The sequence below is a fragment of the Penicillium manginii genome (genome assembly GCF_028828005.1).
Source record: "Penicillium manginii strain IBT 31320 chromosome Unknown utg000009l:1.0-3297300.0:1.0-3298630.0, whole genome shotgun sequence".
Lineage (NCBI taxonomy): Eukaryota > Fungi > Ascomycota > Eurotiomycetes > Eurotiales > Aspergillaceae > Penicillium > Penicillium manginii.
In genome coordinates, this window is record NW_026643110.1 from 2,772,386 (window position 1) to 2,793,744 (window position 21,359).

Consider the following 21,359-nt stretch of genomic DNA (forward strand, 5'->3'; position numbering starts at 1 on the left):
AAACGAAAAATAAGGTGAAGCTCGAGGAAATCCGGCCTAGCAGCCCCACACAAGCAAAGAAGCAAGAGAACCGCCATAATAGCGCCGCATGATGCATAACATGAATGAAGGGGAAAAGAAAGATGTATCTCATGAACTAGCCACCCGTCTTAAAGCTCCTCATAAATACCATCATGTAAAATAATCGAGAAAGACAAAAAAAAGAGAGAAAAAAAAAACGCCAGCCTCGCCTGATATGCAATTTAAAAAAAAAGATGTATGACCTCCATACTCCAGAGATAAAGGGTAAAGAAAGGGATTTAGATCGTACCGGTCATCGGATACTCCGTATTTGATCCATTCATCAATCCCAAGGCTCATCAGGCTCAGGACTGGACCTCTTCCTGCCAACAGAGTCCTTACGACTTTTGGGTCGCTTATTGAATCCCGTACTGGAGACAGAGCTCTTGCGCTTCGGAGGTCGGGCCCCACCAGGAGTAGCCAGCATGTCGTCGACTTCACCGATGGCGTCCAGGTCACCGTCGGCATCATCGCCACGGTCCACCTTGAACTCCTCATCAATGGCGAGCAGGGTTGAAAATTCACGGCATTTGGCCAGCATGGCTTCTTGACTGTCCAGCGTGGTCATGTTTCGGGCAATGGCTTCCCAGAATCTCTCACCAGGGATTCCATGGACCTTGTTCGCGGCCTTGTTGAGTTCCTTTGCGGCAGGCTTGCCTTCCTTGTCTTTCGTGTGAGAACTGACATTATAAAGGCGCCGCAGATAGGTGCGTGCTTCCCAAAGCATCATCAGGGAGGCAGCAGCAGTGGCTAGTACCCTTAGCGTGGCAGGATCAACCTGCTGAGGCATAGCCGTCGGCATTGGCGTTTCCGTAGCCAGACCCACCATGCCAGCTGGAGTCTCGACCATTGGGGGCCCGATGGGACTAGGGAAAATATCCGTTTCGATGGCATGAGCGACGACGGTCCCGGTAGACGAAACAATGCGCTCCATGGCTGCGATGGTAGGAACCAGTTCGGCTAATTGAGCGTAATCGAAGTATGCTAGGTTTTGGGAGATAAAGCGAGAGAGTAAGAGATGCTCTGGTGGGTCTCCACTAGTGTCGAGTTTCTTCAACTCAAAGTCGACCTTGGAACACAAGTTCGAGAGAAATTTCTTCTGGTACTTGCTATTGCTGATTTTGACGATGTCAAACAACGGGGCCAGCTTGGCCACATAGGGTCGGGGCGTTGCACCATTGGAGTCGCCAACGATATCGCGCTGGTAGTAGAAGGCTTCTTGGATAGCTCGCATGTATTCTCGTTCGAACATCGATTCGTACTGCGAGTGCAGCATTTTGTGAGTATCAAATGCTACCTTGGCGATAGCTGGTACAGTTGAGGTCTCCAACGAGACAAGCACCCCTGCGCATTCCTTTGGATGCACAAGTCCCTGTCGATTGATGCTGGCAATGAGTTCAATAGCAGTGAGAGCGTAGGTATCCTGTCGTGATTGCGCCACTTTGAGCATGTCTTTCAAGAAGTGCTGGGCGATCAATGCAGCAGCCCCGTCATTGTCGCTAGCTTTTAGAGATCCGCCCAATCGTGTAGAGTCGTCTTTCGCAGCGGTCTCGGCAGCTGGCATAACCGACTTCTCGGACCTGCCTTCGTGAATGGCGAAGAAATCCGCAAACGAGCGGAGCACAATGTTGTGTAGGCCAGGAGCGTCCTCCTTAAAGACCTGAGCAAAGGTCTTTCGACTTGGCTCTCGGCCAAACTGACCGGGCCAAGATTGGCAAATAGAACCCAAGCTCTCTAGACTCATGACTCGCAGCTCGAAAGGCTGGTAGAAAAGCGTAAAGGGGAGAATAAAGTCGACCATGATGTCAGCCACAGTACGTCCAGTGGAAGTCGGGAAAGATTTCTTGAAGTGATTAAAGTATTCTTCAAGATCACAGTGTCGCCCCACGCAGCCCGCAATTCGAATATAGCTCTTGGCTCGAGCCAAGATTCCCGCATTCTGCTCAGTTGACAAGTCCTTTATTCCCTTGTACTCTTGCAAAGGCTTGAGAACCGACACCGTTAGCTTGACCAGACGATCAGTGTTTTGCAGGACGCTATTGATAGTCCAGAGACACGCCATGACTTCGTTCAGCTCGGCGCGGGCAAGTTTGGCCACACTCTTGAAAAGATCGTTCTGGACTTCCTTGAGAAGAGTGTTATGGGCTGATGATAGGTGTGGCAAAACGCAGCGATATATGACTACGACCGATCGGAAGATGAAAAGATCGTCGGCCGTCGCAAGGTGGCCAATGTAGGGATGTAATGCCTCCAACTGGTCGGGGCTGAACAGCTTCGCATTGGCCTTTGCAAAGACAGTGATTGTCTGGAGGAGAGCCTGTTGGAACTCCTTGCCCGAGGCATCTGCATCTTCAACGAGCCGCTGAAACATGATTGCGACCATGGATTTGCAAACCTTGAAATTTGAGGCGGCCGACTTGGATTTATCGGAGAGCACAGCTCGCAAACAGGTGCTGAGGGAGTCCAGAGCAGAATCACTGCGCTGAACAAGGCTGACAATTAACCCAACCTGCTCTCCGAGAGCCATCTTCAGTTTCGGCCCATCGGAGGTAGAGTCAATCGATTCGTGAAATGGAACCAGCCAAATCTCTTCGAATGTTTGACGTGCCAAGGTCGCCACGCTGTCTTCATGATCACCGGTACGTTGGAGAAAACTGTCAAGGATAGCTAATTTCAACTCGTGGCGAGTAGTTTTGTGGTAACGTTCCTTCAGAAGGCCAATGCATCGTTTCCGCACACCGGCCGTTTGGTCTGTGGCGCATGCGAGGATGCTTCGGCACCCCTCTTCTTCCAGCTTTGGCTTTAACCCAATACATTTGGCAATCAAAGACAACGCAGAATCGCGTACCATAGGCGAAGCATCTGTCGTGCAGCGAAGAATGACTCGCATGACTGAAGTATCCCGATCAAGTAGATTTGGATCCTTTTCAAGCATGTATATAACACTCTTCAAACTTCGGCTCCGAACCTTAGCCTGGTCGCTGGCGATTGAATTCAGCAGCACTTTCAAGATTGTGTCAAATGCCTTGCCAAAGCTCGAGGTCAAGACGGTGAGAATGTAGGCAAATCTGCCTTGGACATTTGAAATGAAATCAAATTGTTTGTGGGTTTCCATCCAGCGTGAATCGGAGAATGATTTAGATAGGAGGGATACCAGTTCATCAGTCGTGTCGTCGTATGCCAATTCCTCATTGTCCTCGGCATTGTAATAGAGCGTGCAAACAGTTTTGGCCCACTGGGCCAGGTAGAAGCCCCGTGCACTCGTCAGTTGGGAATTGTCAGAATTTCTAGTTTGAGCAAGATATTCAAGAGCCATCCTATAGGACCCGCTTGGAGCAACAAGATCTTGTGGGTGAAGGGCACGAGAGGTAAAGTCCTCAAACTGCTGCTTGAGGTAATCGGTAATCTCGTTCTCGGAATCGTCCAAGGCAGGAAGCATATGTTGAGCGGTGGCTATGAGATCGGAAATTGCGGAACCCATCCACCCCAGAAGTTCGAGAGCCATGCTTTTGGCCGTGGCTGGACTTTTATCAAGATCTGCGATACCAACCATGTGCGATGCCATGATGCGAAGAAGTAGCTCAGCGGCCGGCCAGTCAGTTGACCCAAGAACGTTGATCAAGTCCTCGGTGAAAAGATCAAGAATGTTGCGGTATGGTTGATCGCCACTCTTCGTTGAGGTCATAGCGCGTTGAACAATGAACTTTATAATGTATTGCGCACTGCGCGAAGCATTATCGTAGAGTCGGTTGACTTTGGCAGCCAAGCGTTCTAAAGACTCGCCGGGGCCATCATCGTCATCCGACTCTTCACTTTTGGTCCCATTGCCATCACCCATGGATTCGTCATCATCGTCATTGCCTGGAGCTTGAAGTCGCCGCCTGGCCTTTGATACCCGTGGAACTTCCAAGGCAGTGGTCTGGACGAGCTGAAGAACCAATGCAGTTAAAAGTTGGATGTTTTTGCCGTCCGCAAGCTTGAACTGTCTAGCACTTTGGCGCGTCGACGGAAGTTTTTCAAGTGAGACGAGAATTTCATCCAAGATAAACGGGCGCTGATCCGGGTATCGGGAAAAGATCTTTGCAAGCACATCCATCGCTCCACGCCTTGCAGATTCATACTTTTGAGGCCCGATGGCTGAGTCCTTATCGTTGTGTGCATTCTCGACGAAGATGAGTTTGGCAGCAAAGAACTCGACAGCCGTGATTGTGCCTTCCGAGACTTCGATTCGAGACAAGAAGTCCGCGAAAAGAGTAAGAACCTTCCTGCTTTGGTTTATCAGATTTCCGATGACGCGTTTCTGTGCTGAGAAAAAACCAAAACGCTCCGCGTCCTTGCCATTAGCTCGTGCCTCCACGGCGAGAATGATACAGTGATCGAATGCCTGGTTCAACACATTGGGAATAGCTTCGATGAGGTCCTCGGGACAGAGGTCACGCTCCGTCTGTCGTCCAGACATTGTCTGCAGGAGAGTGCCAATTGCGAACATGGCATTCAGCATATCCTCCACCTTGGAGAGCCACTCCCGTGCTTCGGATTCATTGGATGGGTCGTTTAAGCTCAAGTCCGGGGCTTGTGACGCGATGATAGACTTCTCACACATTTTCTGGACCCGATTGAGATAGTCGGATGGAACGTCTGGTAATCGATCGAAACTAACCACTTTCCGAATGGCTTTCTGGAGACGGCTATGAGAATCGGAAGATAAGACCAGACCATGCACTTCGAGTGACCCCGTGTTCACGAAAATCGGATTCGGTTTGTCAGATGTCAGAGCAACGGTCATCTCCGGATCGATTTGATCCTCCGCCTCGAATACTTCCAGAAGTAGATCCTGGAGTTTGAGAACGGCGTCGTCCGCCTCAGCCTTTTGATCTCTCAGTCGAACGCCTGACATTTCGACCTCGCCACGATCCCACTTCTGTTTCACACTGGACTTCTGGGCAGATTTCTGAGGGGAAGGCTTGACCGGAATCACCACGGAGATTCCACTCGAAGAGAGGTTTGGCGTCGAGGATGGCGGTTTCGAATTGTTCGGAGTCACTGGCTGCAGATGATTTGAAGTCGGAGTCTCTCTTGGAACGGGTTTCTGGATTTCGGCTTTGACTTTTGGCGAAGATAACTCGGGATCTATATCTTGTCAGTTGAGTTCAACCACATTTCGTAGCAAGTTCTGGCCGGGTTTGGTCTCACATCTGTAGGCTATATCGGTCGAGTCTAGCATCATCTTGGCGAACGCGCCTAACTGACTGCGTCCCGGAGAAGGGCCATGGGGGGGCACTGGAACCGAGGGGTTGATGGCGAGTGAGGGCAGGAGGAAGCTTGAACTTGCTGAAGGGAAAGGGACGGATCGGATTAGCCTCATACGTCCAAAGGTGGAAAAGAGGGAACTTACAATTCGGTCAACTGGTCCCCATCCAACAATTGCTGGAGATATTCACGCGAGGTTTCCAAGCGACTTGACTCATCCTGACCCGACTGTATTTCTAGATCCAGCTCTTTCAACGTATTGCGGCCGGCTTGAAGCACGTGGTTTATGGAGGTGGTTGTCGAGGGTCGACCGACATCGGGGCGGATTATGCAGTCTATATATTCGCGGGGAATTAGTGATCGGATTCTCTGTCTGCGAATGCACATTGGAGAGGAGGGAGAGGAGAAGAGGTGAAAGGAGGGAAATGTCGTCCGGATTGACTGACCGAGACCAAAGACCGGCGCGCTGGACATGGAGGAATACTGTAAGGCCTCATCGACGGAGAGTGGGCGAGGTTGGGGAAGGAAAGCCATATTGGAGGGTTGTGAATGAGGGTTGATGACAACCTGAACCTGCGGGCGGCCATTCTGATCCATGATGAAGGAGGACGGGGCGCGAGGGTTGGCGCTGGCGCTGGCGTTGGGCCTCTCTTTGTCCGCGATGGACGTGACCGTGGATGACTGATGTATGAGGAATAATTAGGGAGGGCGCTATGGAACACAGCGACATGGCAGTTGCTGAAAGAGAAAGTACGCTACGCCATCGCAGTGAGCGGGACAGTTGCACTTGCTCTAGGCAGGTGAAATTCGAAGTTGAAGTTGAACTTGAAGCTCCCGATGGATCACTGACGTTCCTAAAGGTTGACCTGCATCATTTCCAATCTGCCGCGTCTGACCGCCGGAGTATCACAGGGTGGCCCGTGCGATAAAAAAAAGATTGATCTTCAGATATTCAATCTCATGGAGGTTAGGTGCTTACTTTCTTACTTACTTACTTACCTTCATTATCTCTGAATCCACTCACTCACAATGTCCGCCATCGGCTCTCTGATTTTTTGCACGGATTGCGGCAACCTCCTGCGCGAATCCACCGGTAACGCCGATGCCATTCTACACTGCGATGTCTGCGGAGCTCGGAACAAAGGTGGGCTCAGAAGAACCATATCGCAAAATACTCTCTCCCAGTCTAACAACTCCCTTAGATACCATTCCTCAAACTGTTGTCTCCGAATCCAAGCCTTCAGCCTTCCCTTCCGCCCTGAGAGCCAAGCGATCTGCCGTGCAAACGCTATCCGCCGAGGATCGCAAGACCGAAGCTATTACCGAGAAAACCTGTGAACGTTGTGGCCGTAAAGAAATGTTCTTTACCACTGTCCAGCTGCGCAGTGCCGATGAAGGTAGTACCGTCTTCTTCCGCTGTGTCTGCGGTTACAAGTATGTTATCTCAAAATCTATTTCTCTACTTCCAGATCATCACAGCTAACCACCTATCACTGCGCAGGGAAACCCAGAACAATTAAGTTGAAGAAGATCCACGGGAAAGATGTACTATGGGAAATCGGGTCTATGTGTTCGGGCTGTATAACAGAGAGATATCAAAATAACGACGTCACGACTTTTATTGTTTGTGCTCAATTCATCAATTCATCCAAAATGCTTTTTGTTCTTCGTATCATTTCGAAAGCTTTGTTCGAAAGTCTTACAAATTCTCGTCTCTTCTCGTCTCGTCTGCAATCCTTCATGCCGCAGCGGCAGCAGCTCCCTCTGGAATCAAGGCATACTCAACCTCACCATTCTTCTCAAACTCAGCCATGTCCAGAGCCACAATAACACTATCCCGCACAACCTGCTCCGGGTCATTCAAAAACTTCCTCAGCGTATCCTCGACACCATCCTCGTCACCGAGACTGCCCAGAGCCTCGGCAGCCTCGTGGCGCACCATACCTTCCTCCTTGGTATTGCTCAGGCAGGTGGTCAGGCAGGGAATGGAGGCAGGGTGGCAGAGTTGGCCGAATACGAAGGCGATCTCGTGGCGGAACAGAGCAGATGGGTCGTTCAGGCCCTTGGCAAGTGAGTTGATGGCGTCGACGGCGGTGGGAAGATCGGGGGGAGAGGCGAGGTCGCGGAGACCGAACATGGCGCGATATCTTTGGAAGAGAGGGAGTTTGGTGTCAAGGAGGGTCTTCTCTAGGTCGGGGATGCAGGGCTCGCTGGCCTGGAGGGGCATTGGGGGGGCAGGGTCGATGGAGGTGAAATCGCTGTAAAGAAATAGAATTATTAGCCAAATCTGAAAAGCACTGCTTCACCTGCCTCCCGTCAAAGAGTGCAAGACAAGTAAGGTTTTTTTTGTCATGTGCTCGATCATACCTGGGCTTCAACTTCTCAGCCTTGCGCTCCTCGGAGTTCTCCCAGATAATACGATCAACGGCAATATCGCAAGTCTCTCGGATAATCTCCAATTCATTCTCGTCGTCGCGCAGCTTCTTCAGCATATCCAGACTATCGTCATATCCAAGGGCACCGAGAGCCTCAGCGGCTTCGTGACGGCACATCGCATCCTCCTCGACGTCCTTGACGACATGCTGCAGGTACGAAACGGAGTCGCGGTTGAGAGTCTGGCCAAGGCAGTAGGCCAGCTCGTGCTTCAGGAGAGCGGATTTTGATGCGAAACCGGCGGCGATCGCTTGAATAGCGGGAAGGGTCTGCTCGGTAGGAGGCTGGAGGCAAGCGACGTGCTTGAGGGAGAAGAGGGCTCGGAAACGGCGAGCGAGAGGCTCTGATTCGGAGACGAGGACTTTGCGAAGGGCCAGGACCGTCTGGTCAACGTTTTCGGATTCGGTGGCAGCGGGCGCCATTTTGGGGGGGGTATCAAGAGAATAGAAAAGGGAAATGGAAAGGAGCGAAAAGGGAAGGGAATGGAATAATGAGGGGTGGATATGAAAAAGTTGGAGGAAGATCTTATCATATCAATTTTTAGAGTCAAAGTGGGGTTCAGGGCAAGTGGCGGGGCTGCGACGATTCGGTTTGTCTTGATCCGCGCCACTAGTTAAGTACTTCTCTTAGTGCCTACAGGTATTAAAATGCTGTTTGCTATCAATCATAAAATATGCCTTTATGCCTTCATGCCTTCCTAAAGGTTCATACCTTTTGAATCGCCGCCTCTGTATCTTCTCCACCCTTGTACCCAGATCTTGGTTAACACAAGAAAATAGTAACACGTGAAGACTGGACCTTGATGTTTTTGAATTTGCCGTCCTATGAGGATTTGTTATAAGTATGCATTTTGTTATAAGTATGCATTTTAGATAGCGAATCAAGAAAACACCTGGGCAGGCTACTGCAATGTTATTAATGATCTGATCCTATTTTCACAACGCACTGTATTGTTAGCCACCCAGTCCAAATTCCCGTCGTCAGTATAAAGCTTCATAGCCCAGCCTTTGCATGTACCACTCTTCACACTTGCTATTAACTTAGGAAATCAATCTTAGAGCGCAAAGATGTAGTATACCTACCGCTCCGGGATCCTTTCTTTAGAAAAATGCACAAGGGTTTCGATTAGTTGCGTGTCTTGGAGTAGGCCGAGACTACCACCTTGTTTATTCCGAAGGGAAACATCGGTGCTTGCACTTGAAAAAGAGCATCTTATTTGATTCAACAAAATGAAGCTTGAGATTTAAATTACAGAGAACAGTACTCTGACCTTTGGCAATGGTATAATAGTTACTAGACACGATTGAATTCGCTAGGGGACCCGGTTTACAACTTTCAAATAATCGCCAAATACGGGTGTAGATTTCAAGTAATTTCAAATACACACACCTCTAAATAGGTCTAAAAAATCAAATTTGTGTTTATCTTGACGGATCTGAGCATTACACCACCTTTACCTGCGCCGGGGTCTACGAATGAGTGAGCTCATTGTCCGATATCTGAGTAACCTGGTTCATGTCAAATGCATTGGGTGACCGCAATATTTTGGCTCATCAAGATATAGTTATCATGGGATGGACTTTAAAGAACTTGAAGCTGTTGAGGTGTGGTTACCACAGTTAGGGCATCAACATCGCAGTGGAGTGCCTTCCATGTCCACGGGTCTAGATAACCTCGCTCTCCCCTCGCTCTCCCTCGTCCACCACTTCCCAGAACTTCTCTTCTTCATGTAGCACTGGCAGGCGAAAAAAAGTGGATACTCGAGCTTTACCCACGATACCTGAGATAAAATCGCCGGGAGGTACGGTGGATCACCCCCTGCTGGCAGAATACGCTGATAGTATGGTACTTCCTTCTCCACGGAGCGGGAAGAATACCCTGGTATATTGAAACATCCGAGCATACTAGTATACAGCCTTGAGCTACCTTCGAGTTGTCATTATTGAATCCAACTTCCAATGTCTTGCTATGATACTATACACCTGCAAACATATCAGTCGATACATAGTACTTGAACTAGTAGTAGAAAAAAAAAAAGTGAACTGGGCAAGTATGAACTATGCTTGGTATCTTTTCAGATGGCGTCTTATATGCAAGATGTCGGGGCATTCTCACCTTTGGTCGAGATGCTTTCCAAAGTTTGAGATTTAGACAGAAGTGATGGTTTCAGAAATCCACCAACTCAACAAACGAGTGATCCACGGAGGCAATCTTCTGAACGAGGCCATTGTGATAAAGGAAAACTTCAAAAAGACAAGTAAGAAGCACTACGCCTTTCAGACCTTGTACGCTCTCGAACCCGACGAAGCACTTTATTCATGAACATGCATAACTAAACAAAATAAGAAGACATAATTCACGACCACAAACTACAAGTTGAACATTTATCACACCATTGTAGTCCACTGCCTACATCAATCCAGCGTAAGTCTGACCATCCTCTTCGAGCTCCTCATCCTCATGCAGATAATCCTTCAGTTTATCCATCTCGCCCTCCTTCTTCTTCCCCTCCCCCGAGTCTTTATGGTAATCTTCCTGGCTATCGCGATCTTCATGATGATCCTTCATTGTCTCTTCGGTCTGCTTCCCCATGTGGTGATGGAGAATTCGGTCGAAGAAGCCCTCGTGCTCATGGGGCGGAGGGGCTTTGGACTCTGCAAATAGTTAGTATTTGGCTGAATCTAATGAAGAGGCAGACCAATCTTGTGGGATCAGTGACTCACGGTCGGACATATTGTCTGCTGTGCTCACTTGGTATTTGTGTCGAAAGATGGAGGACTCAAAAGTTTATAGTTATTATTTCGGTAGTATTTTGTGATTGTTTCCAAAAGGGGGTTGCAGCTTCCACAGCGGTTCCCTTTAAATAGCCGTGGAAAATAATGGAATGGCTATGTCATTCAGAGGCTTTATATTGGACAATGGGGATGTGGCGAGGCGACTCTATTGTCATAGGCTACCGAGCTGGTGAGCGCATCATCGACCATATCTTGTCGACGTGGGGTTCGGGAACGATGAAAGTTAATTATGGACTCGGAGTGTGCTCTCATGCGTTGATAGTAGTATATTGAAAGATGATTCGCATGCCCAAACATTATCTTAGTTGGAGGGCTTTATATCTAGTAAAGGTTCTGAGATGACGAAGGCAGATTTTGGGAGTTATTTTCCATGTGTGGCAACTTGAGGGACTTGAACGTTTTGAATACACCAGTGGGCTCTAGGGCTATATACGGTGTTCTCATTACCGAAATGGATGAAGCCTACCTAGTAACTTGCATATATCCAAAGGCAGGTCTAGAGTCAAAAACCTTCTAAGCAAAAACTTGTTAAGCAAATGTAGAGAGTACAATGAAGTTCTGCTCGGCCTGCTAATGTTTAGGATAGTCGAGATCCACCACACATGAACAAGACTTGTTAGATTTGGAGGATATGAGTTGAGTGTTTTGAATGAATCAGATTTTGATCAAAGGAAAAAAAGGAATTCGCAATAAATATGTACATAATACATCGAGAGCACGATCATTTGGTCTTGATGTGCTTGAGCTTCCTGTTCTCGTAAAGGAAGTTGTTGGCGTAGGCCTTGGGGATGAAGCGGCGCTCATTAGGCTCCTGGACGAAGTACTCGTATCCCTGCTTCTGGGCAAAGGCAATGGCATCCTCCTTGGACTTGAACTTGATGTTGGTGCCCTGCATGCCGTCGGCGGACGACTGCCATCCCATCAGCGGGTTCTCCCAGCGGTGACCCCTCTGCAGAATATCCCAGTCCATACGCCAGTGGTGAGAGTGCCAAGTACCGGATTGAGAAGCGGGCTTCGCGGGGCGGTAGATGCTATACGGATTGTTAGCTTGTGGGCTATGTATGGCTGAGTCGGCCCATTGAGAGGATTACGTACCGAACAGTGCGGGCCTGGAGATCGGTAGGAGCGCCGGAGAGAACAGCGGCGGGCAGAGTGGTGCCGGGCTCACTGCCATCCATCACGCGCTTGGGCACGGGTGAGTATTGTCTGCGTAGAAGAAATACGGTGGTTAGTCAAGGGTTTTGCGCGCTCGGAGCTGGGCTCGGGCTCAGGCTCGGGATCAATGGCGAAGAAACGTACGAGGTACCGTGATCGATAGTAGCCTCATAATCGGGCTGGTGACGAGCCAGAGCCTGGGTGGGAGTCTGCTTGTTGATCAAGATGTTGCCGTGCTTGGTGGTGGTGGGAGCATCGCTGGTCTTGACCTGGTCGGAAGGACCGGAGACGAAACGGGCATTGACAGGGGAGGCCAGACGAGTCGCACCGAGGCGAACGGCGCCACCAACTCGAAGGAGCGACATAGTAGACGGAGGGATGAAGGAGTGGGGATTGGAGGGTGAACAACGCAGTGGTGCCGTATGGATTCACCTTCGTCGAAGTTCCCTCCATACGGCACCATCCGAAATGGGTTTAGCGTGGCTTGGCGACAAGGCCATCCCGACTTCCCGAGTAACTCACGCTTCTCTCCCTCCTGCATCATCAGTCGTTTCCCGGTTCCTTTCACTTTGCGAATCGCCGTACGTTCCCTCCCGACCTTATTCCGACATTCTCTACCGCGAGCTGCGTTCATTGCGACCAAATTTCTGACCTCTTCCAGTCCCGACAAGATGAGCTTCATTGCCCGCCGTGGTCTTTCGACCCTGATCCCTCCTAAGGTACGACCACCTTAAATTGAAGTCTAGAATGACTATCGCCGAAAGGATTCATAATGCTAACATATTACATAGATCGCCTCTCCCAACGTGAGTTTGCCGAATACCCTCGCCTACATGAACGCTCTTGATCGCGCCCCTCCCTGGCCCCGTCCCTTCCCGAAGGCTTTTTCGTGTCGTCTCGAAACATCATATACCGCCCACGCACGCTTGAACAATCGCTAACATATACATAACTTCAAGGCCATCGGTGCTGCCCAGGATGCTGCCCGCATGGAGCGTGTTGTGAACTTCTACGCTGGTCTCCCCCGCGGTCCTGCTCCCCAGGTCAAGGCCACCGGTCTCATCGGTCGCTACAAGGCCCGCTACTTCGACCAGAACTCCGGTGTCCGTAAGTATTGACGAGTCAAACCTTGAAAACGACCTGCAGACAGATATTGATTTTCATCAGCCATCGTTCACGCCATCGCCGGTATCCTGATCCTCGGCTACAGCATGGAGTACTACTTCCACCTCCGTGAGTCCCGTCTCTATTTCTGGATTATGTATGATATCGACCAGCGAGTTCTAACTGAGCAATATTCAAGGCCACCACAAGAACCACCCCCACTAAATTACTGATTTCCTTTGATTCATTGGAAGGGGAGGGTTGATTTGATATGTACATACTGCATCCTCTGACCCAGAGCTAGGCAGTGTAGGAATTAGAGAGCCATTTTGGAATCTCACTATGTCTCATTATTTTACTCTGCGGATCAACTGGACATTCACCAACGTAGTCTTAGGTTTGAGGGGGGTACATCTATTATTCTTTCTCATTCTGTCTCGGGAGGAGACCTCCGCACTAACTCCTCATCACACCACACCCAGTAAACCAGTTCAACCAGAGGGTTTGGCTCAACATTCACTAGAATAAATCATTCACTAGTAATTTCTACTATTTCTAGAAGTACAGCAAATGCCTAGAATATACAGCTACTACTATTACATCGACTGCACTCTTTACTGCGCGAGACCTCTCAACTTTCCCGGCTCTCACGCTAACCGAAAACAGCCAACCCTCAGCTTCAAACCCGACAGCCATCGAACAACGAAGCAACTCTCCACCATCTTCAACCCCCCCCCTCTACACACTCCCGTCTCCTCCCCCCCCCCTCCCTCCTCTCCTCTCCCTCCGACCATACCCTTTTGTCCCCCTCCTGAATCTGGGACATCAGGCGGTTTTCCTCTCGCGCCTTTCGATTCCGCCCGGTCAAACTCCGAAACACAACATCCCCCCGACGGTTCTCAGCTCCTGGAGGTTGGTCGCCCAACTTCCATTTTCCTGGTTGTGAAATCCCGATCTTCTAGGGTGCAACCAGTCGAGCGAGTAGTTCAACTGTGGCGATCCTCGAAACCTGACCATAGGTACGATACCTGAATACCGGCGTCCTCCTCATCCTCATACTATGCAAGCGTGACTGGCGGCCGCCTGCTCGTCTCCACAGCATCTCCATCCCCCCCTATCCTTCAAGCGCTTTTACTAACTCATGGCGCATTGTGTGCTCTCGACAGACCCAAATATTGTTATGGCAGAGCAGAACAGCCGCGATGTGGTAGATCAGACCCTGTCGGGCGGCGAGCCTTCGCCTTCCGACGTCCCTGCAAGCACCACCGACAAACCGACTCCCCACGGGGACGTGGGAGAAATTCAACATATCGCGACCAGTTCAAATGCACAATCTTCGACAGACCCGCACTACAACGACGAAACGAGACAGACGCCTGTATCGCATAACGCGAGTACTGGAGCTGATAAGGAAACTGGGAGTCCTTCGATGGTGGGTCTTGCTGCTGAAGCCTGGGTAGGACATCTGCTAAACTAGCTACAGGATTCTTCCAAGCAAAGCATCGGGTTGGTTGCATCACGCGCTCTTGAAATGAATGGGCTAGCCTCAGTATCGGATGGTGGGGATGACACAGCCTCACAAGGTGGTTCAGAATCGGACGCTAGTCGAACAGACGGCAGACATCACGAGCGAACTGGATCGGTTAAGAAGCCTTCTACGTTCAAGCCTGTGTCTTTCGCCAAGTTCGCTGTGCCCAAAGCGCCTGGGACTGCGGCACCACCAAAGGTTCCAGAGAAAGGTATGAGTGACTGCCGGACTGCGATATTGGGTCAGATATCTAACGAATCCACTAGTGCCATCGACTTCGACCACTCCTCTGGGCACACCTCAACTGAGCTCTCGGCCACGGTTGGTCGCAAAGGCAACTTCTGGAAACTCCGTTTTGAAGCAAGGTTCAAGCAGCACGAATTCGGGCGGTTCTGGACCAGATCCAAACCAAGTTTGGAACAAAAACCGACGTACGTTCCAACGCCAAACTAACATTGAGAGTTTAGAACTGACGTTTATCTCTTGTTCAGCCGTTCAGCCGACCCCCGCGAAGCACTTGACCGACGAAGAGCTGAAGCAGCAATATGGAATTCACATGACATCTCGTATCCAGGAAGACGGCGGTGGTACTACGGAAGCGAAGTGGGCCGATATTGATGATGACGAGGACGATTGGGCCCCTGAGACGATTGAGTGGACGGATGGAACAAAGGTCACTCTCACCCACACCGACCCGGTACCTGCACCTGAGCATGCCCAGGGAGAGCTGCCGCAGCCGCCACCACCGCTTGAGGCAGCAGAAACGAAAGAACCAATCAAGATCGCAGCGCCGAAGCCCACGACATCTATTGGACCGAATCCAACTGTACTTAGGCTTGGGGCAAACGCTGAACGACAAGCTAAGGCCGCCATCATATCCTCAAAGGGCGCAAATGATAGAGCTCCGTCTGGATCTACAAGTCCTGCACCTCCGGTCAAATCACCATGGGCATCCTTGCCTCCTGTCGAGAGAGTATCACCAGTAAACGCGTCGGGTCACCCTCCACCTCCGCGCGCCCCTCCTCACTATCCGCATCGCGATGAAGCTCGTCATGCGCCTTATCCGCCTCAAGAGATCGCAGCCGATGATTTTAATCGTCAATGGCGAGAATCTGCGCCCGGTGCGCCACGCGAGCTGTACAACTCACGTTCCGGTCGTTATGAACCAGTATCGGACAACCGACGGCCATCCTGGCGAAATGAGCCTCCCCCAGGGGGCTCTCGGGGTCCGGCGGTCCTACAACGGTCAGGTCATGATCAAGGCGGACCAGCTGAACCTTCTGCGGCTTTCCAGACTCACCGGCATCATCAAGAAGGTGGAGGAGGGATGGGCTGGAATCGTCGTCGAACCTCCTCTAATGTTAGTGGCGGAAGTGGAGGATTTGGACGTCGCATGTCTTTCGGCCGCACAGATGGACCTCCAAGGCACTTTGAAGCTCGAAGGGGCTCTCAGACCAATGGGATGGTTGATCCTGCATTGATCGACCGCGAACAAATACATCATCATGCACCAGCTCATCAGCACGGTAGCTCGGCTATTGCCTCACCTCCACCTCCGACTGCTGCTGAACTCGCGTCGACCGAGCACCAGCCAGCTCCACCTACCGCTCCTGCGGCACCTGAAGAAGATCCTTTGGTAATGCAAGCACGGGTGATGAAGGAGACTATCCGCCTAGCCAAGCAGCGACGGGAAGAGCAAGAGGAGAAAGAGAAGCTTGCGAGGGAAGAGAGAATCCGGCAGAAGTTGGCGTCTCTACCTCCCGCTCCCGAAAAGCCGCAACGCAAAGAGAATGTTGAAAGTCGCAAACCTCAGGCTCCGCCTACTCCTGCTGCAGCTTCTGCAGTTATGCACTCCCCTCCAAAGCCCCCGGTCCCAGAGCCTACTGGCGCGCCAAAGCAATATGGCATGATGAAAGTCCATCATCCAGATACGGTAAAGAAACTTGTCGCGGCCAATGAAAGAGACCGTGCTTCCGAGAAACATACGGATAAGCCTGCTTCCTCTCACTTGCGCCAAGCTCCTTCTCCTCGTGAGGCGAAACGGGAACCTGTACATGCTCCCGAGCCGAAGCAACAACCCCAGCAGCAACAATCCGCTCAGTCTCCTTCGCAAGAAACGAACGTGGATGAGCAGAGTGGCCAGTGGCGTGGTAATCTCAATGTGTCTGGTTCATATCCATCGTGGTCAGCTAATTCTAAGCTTGCATCCACCTCACCTTCTGTGAAGAACCCATGGAAGCCTTTGAGCAGCGACAGAACTCTCGGTAATGGTATCTTTGACCAACCTCTTGGTGGGTTCCCCTCGCGGGAGCTTCCATTGCGGAGCCAGTTGGCCTTGGATCAACCTGCGATACCTCCCCAGGCGTTACCTGGAGCCCAGGATGTGTCGGTGATTGCTTCGCTGCCATCTCCTGAGACCAGGATCGCGGGCTATGATCCATTGAGTCCCATCGGTCGTCCCGGACCCATCGGACCGCCATTGCCCCGCAACCCCAGTGCCCTTGGTGCATGGGGCAACTTCCACAATGTCGCATCTCACAGAGAAGCCGAAGAATCCGAACAGAAACGACAGGAGTTTAACGCCAACCGCAGCCAGCCTAGTACAGCAGTCAATTTTAAGGAGACCTGGAAGCAAGTGCGAAGTGGAGAAGAAGCTGGTCAACGACATGTGATGGGCGGAGGCGTGAATCAAGCCCACCAGAGCCTGCCTGTCAATCCGTTGACGGGTCTGGATGCTCCAGTGGATGGTCTCCCTTTTTCGGAAACCCATGCCCGCCCTCTTGTCAGTGTTCCTACGAGGAGCTCACGTTTCTTCCCACCCGGACCTGAACAACAGAAGAAGACCATGACAACGACGACGACGGTGATCGAGAAGTACGAATATGAACGAAGCCCGTCGCCGCCACCACCGGAGGAGTCGAGCCATCCAGTTTATTTCGGCGGCTCTGGCCGGCCTTTGGTCCATCTGCCTACTCCCAAGCCTGTGGTGAAGCTCCCTCCTAAGGCTACCGCAGCACCTCCACCCCCGCGGCCCCCACCAACGTTTGCCTCTATGGCAGCTGCACCCCCACGGGGAGCCCCGGCACCCTCGAATAAGATTTCATGGCAAGAAAAGATCAATACTCTTTTTGGCAAGAAAACGCCCCCCGGCAACGAAGAGCTCTTTAGCTGTAACATCCGCCACTAAGGAACCTCTCGATGTACAACTCCCATCAACTGCGGCCGTCTCGGTCTCTGTGTCATTCCCTACCAAAATGGTTGATACGCGAGGGGGAGATGGGGACTTGGCTGTTCGACAAGTTGAAGAACAAGACGAGATCTTTGAAGATCGTGAACCGGGCTCTCAGCCCCCTGTTCGAGTCCCGAATATGGCCCCAGCTGCAGCCTGGGCTGCCGCTCAACCTCCGCCCCCGACTCGCCAGCGTGGCAAGCTTATGAAGCCAATTCAGAGTCGCAGCGTTGAACCCTACATAGTCGGACTCGGCGAAAAGGATACATCTGGAAACCTACGTGTCTTGATTCGATTCCCTGGGGCTCTAGCTTCCAAAATCTGCAGTCTACCCAAGAAGATCTCGGCATCGCGTCCTCGCGCCTCTCCACCGGTGAAATCTCGAAAGGGCCCAAGGCCTCGTGACGCTTCTGGTAACGCCGTCCCAGGAACATCTTCAACTCCACGACACTCGTCACAAAAGGCTACGTGGGGACCTCGAGCAGGCAGTAGCTCGCGGTAAGGTTGATATCTCGCTTTCTTCGGGGTCTTTATTGTCTTGGCAGATGCCTATGTATTTCGACTTGTCGCACACGTCGTGACCCTGTTACAACAGTGATTGTTTGTATTCTCCGGGCAACTATCACATCCTAGGCACTTGTGACTCGGTGGCTATCTGTGAATCCGCTGTGTCACCTTTCATGCCTTTAATACACTCCATACCTACTCGCTCTACCTCTCCCTCGCTCGACGTCCATCCTCCTCCCTATCTTCCTCTCTTCCCCGCCACACTCAAACACCCCTTCTTCTCTCTCCCTCCTCCTTTCCTCCCCCTTCCTCTCCTCCCTCATTCTGGTTTTCTGCGTTGTATCTTTTTCGTGGTTTCCTTGTTTGACTTGCCTCTTCGGTCCACATGGTGGGCCCGGGGGAGCCTTACGACTGCGCGACTGAATTTGCTTTTCGATTCCAATGTCCTGCTACCCTGCTAGCATGGCCAACCGGCTGGTCCAGCATGAGCGCCAAATACCGGCCTCTCAGGTCGGAACCTCCGCCATGTCAAATGTACTGTTTGTGCCTTTTTACTAGTACTTCTCACAAGCTTCTACCACTACCAATGGCAAACATACCCTTTTCCTTACGAAGGAAATGGCGAGTGTCATGGACGGGCCTGTTTTCAAGTCAATACATACTAGCCGTGTCAAATTTATTATCAAGTCATTCCTACTTGAAAGTTCCTCTTGGATAGGTTCTTGGTAATAGTAAATTTGTCGGTATTTTGTAGAAATCTCGGGTCGTTCTCACCTGGTCGAGCTTCAAGTTTATATGGTTGTAGACCGGGGTAGGGAGGTCATGTAAACAAGAACCCATCTGTAAACTTTCAGTATCGTATTGGGCTAGTTCAACGGAAATCTTCAAGTTCTCTGACGACAATTGCCTGTCCTCTTTACCCAAGAGGAGATTCAGAAGTCCGACAAAGGGCTACTAACTAACTAGTAACTACGCACTAGTAAATACTGTTTGCCCAGACCTCTCATAGGGTTACTGCTACTGGTAACTAGCCTCAGTCTCATATAGAAATATCAAGTCGCCAATTTCTACAGGCCCGAGTAATCTTCGTCGAATATCAAAATCAAAGTCTTGGAAACCAGTTCTTTTAGAACAAAGGGGAAAACATGATGTACACGAAAGAAAAAGAGGTATCAATCAAAAACCGAAGTAATTCCATCCATAAACACCGCACCACGGGAAAAACAAGTTTTCCAAACGCCATAAAAAAAGCCCTTGCGCCGCCGCCGCATCATTATTAGAAATTCCGAACAGCTTCCCCAGTACCCGTTCTGGCCATAAACCCTGGAAAAAGACGAGTTGTGTGGAAGAGAACAAAATGTAGACATCTGACTGCATCCATCACCAGTTCCAGGTCCGACTGGAGGCAGTAAATACCGGCGGCTTCCATTGTAAGCGGGCAGGATCGATCTTGCGCGCGCCCTTCACCTTCTCCTTTTCGAGTCGCTTGTTGTGCTCGTCAAGAACATAGTCCGTCAGAACGATGACCCAGTTTCCCTTCTGTGGAAGGTGTTAGCATTATGTCTTTCTTGCGGTCCTCATGGACTAGTAAAGGGAACGGAGAAACATACATGATAACGAAGCATATTGAAAACAACGAGTGTTTCGTGAACATCTTTCTCCGTCATGGCAGTTATAACAGCCAACTCGTTCTCACTCATAGCTTCTCGATTCGGCTCCGTTAATAACTCGACAAGTGTCTCACGCCAGTACTGTCGATAACCGAGCAGACCCAAATCACTCAGTGGCTTCTCGGGAGAGCCGAGCTTTCCTTCGCGCTTGCTGAGCTCGTAGCTGAATGAGATGAGCAGGCGGCCGAATCCACGACGCTGGTACTGTGGCAGTGTCAAGATACAGGCGAGATTGTATCCCTCGGCGGAATCCTTCTCCTTAGAGAAATATCCGACAAGATGGCAGCCTGTCTCGTCACGGGTGCACATGCAGTAGAACAGGAAAGGATCGACATCATAGTAAAGAGTCTTGTGGTCGAGAAAGAGCTTGCTGAGCAGACAAAGGTTCCGACACCAAGTCCGCTGACGACGACCATCAACCTCGAAGAAAGAGATATTCTCGTCGCGGTAGATTTCATTGCCCGGGGGTGAGTCAGGGTGCATTTGGCGCGGTGGCGCTCAAAAGCACGCTGATTGTCGAAGTAACTTAGACAGAACTCGTCGATGTAAACCAAGTCGACATCTGAGTAGGAATCCGGGTATGGGGAGAAATACCACGGTTCGACGTCGAACTTGCCCATTTGAAGACGAGTCAAGTTTCGCACTCGGTGAATCTCTGTTGGATTCTGGGTCATACTACCGCTGGTACGGAGGCGTTCGATCTCTTCTTCGCGGGTGATTACTTCGCCCGACACGGTCTTGACTTCCTCCTCTTCGGGAGTCTTTTCGTCTTGGGCATCTGCCATTTCCACGTCTTCGAAATCCACGACCTTGGGCGTGCCAGCTGCAGAAGCTGCCTCGGCTCCGAACGAGTCGCCGGGCGTTGAGACATCGAGGTTCTCTTTACCGCCTGCTTTTGATGGTCGTGAGGCCTTGCCTACATTGACGTTCTTACCGCCCAACGCGTCGGGGGTGCTGGAGACCTCGCGGCTATCACCAGCTCGTTGTTGCTTGGGGTTCTTGCTAGGTGCCGCTTTGTTGGAGGCGCTGGCTTTCTTCTTGTCTGCTTTTTCGGGCTGGGGCCACTCGACCTCTTGTGTGAGGTCGATTCGAGTAGATGCAACCCATTCTGAGATACTGCGTTAGTATTCGGGTGTTTCATTCATTCCGCACATAGTTGTGCAGCTGAATTGAGGGCTAGCATACCATCCAGACGCTTATTGAAGTCGACATAGTGCACGCTGGTCACATCGGTTAGCATGATTGATTCTTTGATATCATATAGGCAAGAATATCAACATACTAAAAAGAAGGGCCATCCTTGCGCTGTCTGATTGAGAGAATCTCCGCCTTGCGTAGTTCTCCATCCTATAGAGTCGAAGGTCAGTATGATATCACGTGATGCATACCAGAATCTGCGGTTGTTGCAACGGACCTTCTGCACCATGGCCTTCACACCGATCCTATGACCCGGATTAGTAAATGCGACCGATAAAAACCGACTGGAATAGTCGGATCATATGTGTCAATAAATTCTGGCCGATCTGGGACTCACCTGATAGTGTTGAGGGTTGCGAGGCCCTTCTCGACGGGGTCGGGCGTCCCCGTCGCCTCGCCGTGGGAGTCTCGGACGCCCATGATGGTCAACT

At 50.9% G+C, this 21,359-nt stretch overlaps 9 protein-coding genes across 9 annotated transcripts; 4 read left to right on the plus strand and 5 right to left on the minus strand.

Moving 5' to 3' along the window:
* Positions 1-343: 343 nt before the first annotated feature.
* Positions 344-5,907, minus strand: N7533_012742 (putative sister chromatid cohesion protein Mis4; the record flags this gene model as incomplete). The annotated part of the gene is made up of 4 exons (XM_057109392.1): positions 344-5,182; positions 5,219-5,387; positions 5,456-5,645; positions 5,757-5,907. 4 exons carry the CDS (start codon positions 5,905-5,907, stop codon positions 344-346), a joined length of 5,349 nt encoding a protein of 1,782 aa, XP_056954493.1.
* Positions 5,908-6,339: 432 nt separating this feature from the next.
* Positions 6,340-6,830, plus strand: N7533_012743 (DNA-directed RNA polymerase I core subunit RPA12; the record flags this gene model as incomplete). Its single annotated transcript, XM_057109393.1, has 3 exons — positions 6,340-6,454; positions 6,513-6,744; positions 6,812-6,830. The coding sequence occupies 3 exons, from the start codon at positions 6,340-6,342 to the stop codon at positions 6,828-6,830; spliced, it is 366 nt and encodes a 121-aa protein (XP_056954494.1).
* A 218-nt stretch (positions 6,831-7,048) lies between these two features.
* N7533_012744 (deoxyhypusine monooxygenase) lies at positions 7,049-8,165 on the minus strand (the record flags this gene model as incomplete). Its single annotated transcript, XM_057109394.1, has 2 exons — positions 7,049-7,568; positions 7,678-8,165. The coding sequence occupies 2 exons, from the start codon at positions 8,163-8,165 to the stop codon at positions 7,049-7,051; spliced, it is 1,008 nt and encodes a 335-aa protein (XP_056954495.1).
* A 1,987-nt stretch (positions 8,166-10,152) lies between these two features.
* N7533_012745 (uncharacterized protein) lies at positions 10,153-10,476 on the minus strand (the record flags this gene model as incomplete). The annotated part of the gene is made up of 2 exons (XM_057109395.1): positions 10,153-10,397; positions 10,467-10,476. 2 exons carry the CDS (start codon positions 10,474-10,476, stop codon positions 10,153-10,155), a joined length of 255 nt encoding a protein of 84 aa, XP_056954496.1.
* Positions 10,477-11,259: 783 nt separating this feature from the next.
* On the minus strand, positions 11,260-12,058 carry N7533_012746 (ETC complex I subunit; the record flags this gene model as incomplete). Its single annotated transcript, XM_057109396.1, has 3 exons — positions 11,260-11,569; positions 11,634-11,744; positions 11,838-12,058. The coding sequence occupies 3 exons, from the start codon at positions 12,056-12,058 to the stop codon at positions 11,260-11,262; spliced, it is 642 nt and encodes a 213-aa protein (XP_056954497.1).
* A 306-nt stretch (positions 12,059-12,364) lies between these two features.
* N7533_012747 (F1F0 ATP synthase subunit f) lies at positions 12,365-13,022 on the plus strand (the record flags this gene model as incomplete). The annotated part of the gene is made up of 5 exons (XM_057109397.1): positions 12,365-12,412; positions 12,485-12,499; positions 12,653-12,800; positions 12,861-12,926; positions 12,997-13,022. 5 exons carry the CDS (start codon positions 12,365-12,367, stop codon positions 13,020-13,022), a joined length of 303 nt encoding a protein of 100 aa, XP_056954498.1.
* A 916-nt stretch (positions 13,023-13,938) lies between these two features.
* N7533_012748 (uncharacterized protein) lies at positions 13,939-17,512 on the plus strand (the record flags this gene model as incomplete). The annotated part of the gene is made up of 4 exons (XM_057109398.1): positions 13,939-14,229; positions 14,281-14,536; positions 14,592-14,756; positions 14,817-17,512. The coding sequence occupies 4 exons, from the start codon at positions 13,939-13,941 to the stop codon at positions 17,510-17,512; spliced, it is 3,408 nt and encodes a 1,135-aa protein (XP_056954499.1).
* A 67-nt stretch (positions 17,513-17,579) lies between these two features.
* N7533_012749 (uncharacterized protein) lies at positions 17,580-18,056 on the plus strand (the record flags this gene model as incomplete). The annotated part of the gene is made up of 1 exon (XM_057109399.1): positions 17,580-18,056. One exon carries the CDS (start codon positions 17,580-17,582, stop codon positions 18,054-18,056), a length of 477 nt encoding a protein of 158 aa, XP_056954500.1.
* A 1,385-nt stretch (positions 18,057-19,441) lies between these two features.
* Positions 19,442-21,348, minus strand: N7533_012750 (NuA4 histone acetyltransferase complex catalytic subunit ESA1; the record flags this gene model as incomplete). Its single annotated transcript, XM_057109400.1, has 7 exons — positions 19,442-19,600; positions 19,672-20,228; positions 20,258-20,839; positions 20,917-20,951; positions 21,014-21,078; positions 21,146-21,173; positions 21,266-21,348. The coding sequence occupies 7 exons, from the start codon at positions 21,346-21,348 to the stop codon at positions 19,442-19,444; spliced, it is 1,509 nt and encodes a 502-aa protein (XP_056954501.1).
* Positions 21,349-21,359: the final 11 nt, after the last annotated feature.